The following is a 3,629-nucleotide window of genomic DNA, read 5'->3' on the forward strand; positions in this document are numbered from 1 at the left end:
ATCTCGGCGCCGAACTAAGTGGCGCCGAGGTGTACAGGTTCGTCGTCATGTGGTGTGGCGCCAAGCAAATCTGTCTCTAGGGTTTCTGTTGGGCTCACCAGTGGTCGGTGCCGAACATGTAACATCTCAGCGCCACTTAGTTTGGCGCTGAGGTGTACATATTCGGCGCCATGTTGTGCGGCGCCGACCCCAGGGGCCAGATTCCGAAATAGTTTTGCCTGGAGGCCAGATGTGCCTGAAGCCCCTCAAACGGGCCAGATTTGTCAAAAAATACTCGACTAGACATCAGGTCCCAGGTAAGGTAATACAGGCACTTGTAAATTCTAAGTTCAGATGAACCTTTACAGACCAAAGAGGCTGGACATGGCATTTCCTTACAAAAGGATACCTTTTTAACAGCAGGCATTAGCCTTCATCTAGTAAGGCCTTGTAAAATGGGAGATGCTTAGAGACGTGCTTGCAAAAATAAACCAAGTTTTTCTGAAGCACCGGTGCCTATTTCTACAGGAGAGATGCTTAGTTAAGCGTCTACCCTGTACAAATAAGCACCGGTGCTTAAGGAAAGCCTGATTTATTTCTCTAAGCATCTCTCCTAAGCACCTCCCATTGTACAAAGCCTAAGAGTGAGATTCTGCCAGTGATGGCCATGAAAGAGGTTGGTTGTGTCCTTTATCAAAGTGCTGCCGGAAGAGCAGTCACCCTTAAGAGCATTTTTTATCAATGATGTGATATTAACTATTCTCATTTATAGGCATATGGAAAACTATATGCGAAGGATAAGTGTACGCTTGATATGGAAAGCAGCAAATCAAACCTTGATAGGTTCGAGATGAAGAGCTTTGTTTGAAGAGACAGACTCTATTTCGGACAAGCCAATCAAAGGAGAGCTGGGAGACTCAAGTTTTCCATCTTCGCTGTTATCCTTCACTAACCTGTTCTCTTGAAACAATACATCATTGAACTGCTCAAGCCTGTAAAAAAGGGAATTTTATGATGATATCAGAGCGCTAACAAAAGATCAGGTTCCACCCAGCCCTGAATCAAGGATCAATACAATGTAGATGTGGTTAGAGTATACGTACGTTATTTTGTACATGCAGACATATGACTCATCATTGTAGTTTATCTCAGGGTTGAGGAAAGCAACACCACCGGTACCCCAGCAAGGGGTAGAAGATCTCCCAAAAAACAATCTATGAGGCACAGTCTTCCACATGGTACCTCTTGGTGGGCTTGTGTCATGTGAACCAAAGCATGATATACTCATACCATCAACCTGTCAGAGATCAAGATGAATAGCAATCTTTCACGCAAACAATCTTTCACGAACGGGAATATTGTATTAGTAATTCTAAAGATTATAATAAGAAGGCACTTATGCATTTTACATTTGCAGAAAGCACTAAAAATGCTTCCTGAAGGTCAACATACCCCTGGAAAGAGTTCCTTCGGTATAGTCCTTTTTAGAAAACTTTATAAATGCCATGTGGGTCAATAGTGAGGATTAGAACAAGACACTACGTCATAAAGGGTAATGTAGCCTATTTCACGTGGTTGGATATTCAGCATGGCCCAACACACACAGCCCACCTCCAGGCCCAACCCCATCTCATCCCATCTGCATCAGGGGAGACTTGTATGAGATCTCACATTAGGTGAGATCGTGAGATCAACCACAAAAATTCACATTTAGACATTTCGAAAAAAACCTGAAATTATTTGACAACATCCATGTAGGGTATATGTCTACAACTCCGGAAAAAATCAGCTCAAAACTCGATGTACATTTGTAGATTCAAAAAAGACAAATTCGAATGTGAATAGTGGCAGCTTTGGGTGAATAGTACTTTGACACTATTCATGTCCAATTTTGACTCTTTTGTTTCTATTAATGTAGGTCGAATTAGGAGCTGAAATTTTTTGAGGTTGAACATCAACCATTGATGTGTGTCTATAATTTTTTTGAGAATGTTTGATCATGTAGATTTGTTTCAAAAAAATCAATCTCATTGATCTCACCTAATGTGAGATCTCACACAAGTCTCCCCCCATCTGCATCTCCTTCCACCACAGCTTGCTCCCCGCAAAATCTCCCTCGTACGCTAGAGGACAGAGTGAAGATAAAGGAGCTGCAGCCAGTTCAATCTCTTCCGACGTTACTACAGCCAATGGTCGTGAAGCTTTCCATTCATAGACACCTATCCTCAGGTCAACGACTGTGATTCACACATTGCTAGACCAAACCAACTAAGAGGAGCAGTGACGAAGGGATGAAGAGCCATGGGGTAGAGAAGGTTTGTTCGATCGTTGCGGAGCAAGCGTGAGCTGCCATCGTTCTGGGCAGCAACAACTTCCCCAATTGAATTGATACATTGACCCATAGCAGACTAATGTATGCAGTCGAGAAATATGTTGTCCCAATTTGTGCGAGAGGTACAAAAGTACCCTCTGTGAGTGATTTGAGTTCCGTAAACTATTTTTCTGAAGGCGTGTACCAAATGAAATCTCCCCGAGAAATCAACGATGTGATGAATGCAGCGACAGGCTACAAAACTCCAATACAGGAACCTAATGTTCCTTGCAAGATATAAAAAGACAACGTGTTTTCAACTTTACCTTCCCCCCTTCAATGTAGCACAAGAACCTTGGTTTCCACATGTTTGAACCAAAGCTGGCATACCAAACATAAACTTTTGACAATGCTGATCTCCAAGTAAATAGTAGATCATATATTCTTGTAGCCGCCACAACAGGTCCGTCGTCTTGGGCTTGAACTGAATCACTTGAGGTGTTCTTCGTCGCAAGGTTATCTTCGTCAAGTTTCAACATTGTGATGTGTTCACTTAAAACATCATCAACAACTTGAGTAACATTGACAGATGAAGTAGCATCAGGAAGCTCACTAACATCTTCAACATCAGACTCAGAACCAGAGGATGCGTATGGCTGTTCATTCCCCAAAGGGGAAAACAAGAAAGAGGAATTATTCAAGGGCTCCGCCATTGGGTTAATACTCTCTACTATTCGTCCCAGCTATGCAGTAAGCCTCCAAGCATCAAGAGACATAAATGGTAAACCAAACTATTGACACGAGATAATTAAAGATGCACAGTTTAGATATAGTTGAGCTGTATAACTCTGTATGTGCTTTTGCAAGAGTTAAGACTTGATAGGCACCTTGGAACATATACATGAAGCATTTATCACAACGAGAAAAAAAAAGGTTCATCAAGTATGGGTGGCCTGCGGATAATATGGAAATAGCCTATCAACTGAGCATCATTCCACATAACTCATGAACATGCATTCATCTAAGGAATTGGGCTACATTTGGTACTTCATTTAATACCTGGAACAAAAAAAAATATCCATTAAGAATGTGGTTTGAAAACGGCAACTATTTATATGGCATGTCTGTAGAAAGCAAGAGAAGAGGGTGTCAAGTTTCCCAGCAAATAGATCTGGAACAAGGCGATCCACATCTTGTACAGAATAGCACAAATGCACAATCCATTAGTCAGAGGTTAACCAAGCAAGCCCCAACTCAAGTCACCAAGAAAAAAATCAGAAAGATGAAATTTACCTCGATATACGATGGTGCACTCCTCAAAGGTACATTATCCGGAAGC

General features: G+C 41.9%; 1 protein-coding gene across 1 annotated transcript in view; it reads right to left on the reverse strand.

Moving 5' to 3' along the window:
- Positions 1-3,629, reverse strand: part of LOC123188026 (histone deacetylase 5) — a 9,423-nt gene that overhangs the window by 1,054 nt on the left and 4,740 nt on the right. Inside the window, exons 8-11 of the mRNA XM_044600056.1 lie at positions 3,584-3,629; positions 2,617-2,946; positions 1,083-1,276; positions 815-971 (exon numbers count right to left, since the gene is read on the reverse strand). Coding sequence (XP_044455991.1) covers positions 815-971; positions 1,083-1,276; positions 2,617-2,946; positions 3,584-3,629 — 727 coding nt within the window. The remainder of the gene's footprint in view (positions 1-814; positions 972-1,082; positions 1,277-2,616; positions 2,947-3,583) is intronic.

Source organism: Triticum aestivum, chromosome 2A, assembly GCF_018294505.1.
Source record: "Triticum aestivum cultivar Chinese Spring chromosome 2A, IWGSC CS RefSeq v2.1, whole genome shotgun sequence".
Classification (NCBI taxonomy): domain Eukaryota; kingdom Viridiplantae; phylum Streptophyta; class Magnoliopsida; order Poales; family Poaceae; genus Triticum; species Triticum aestivum.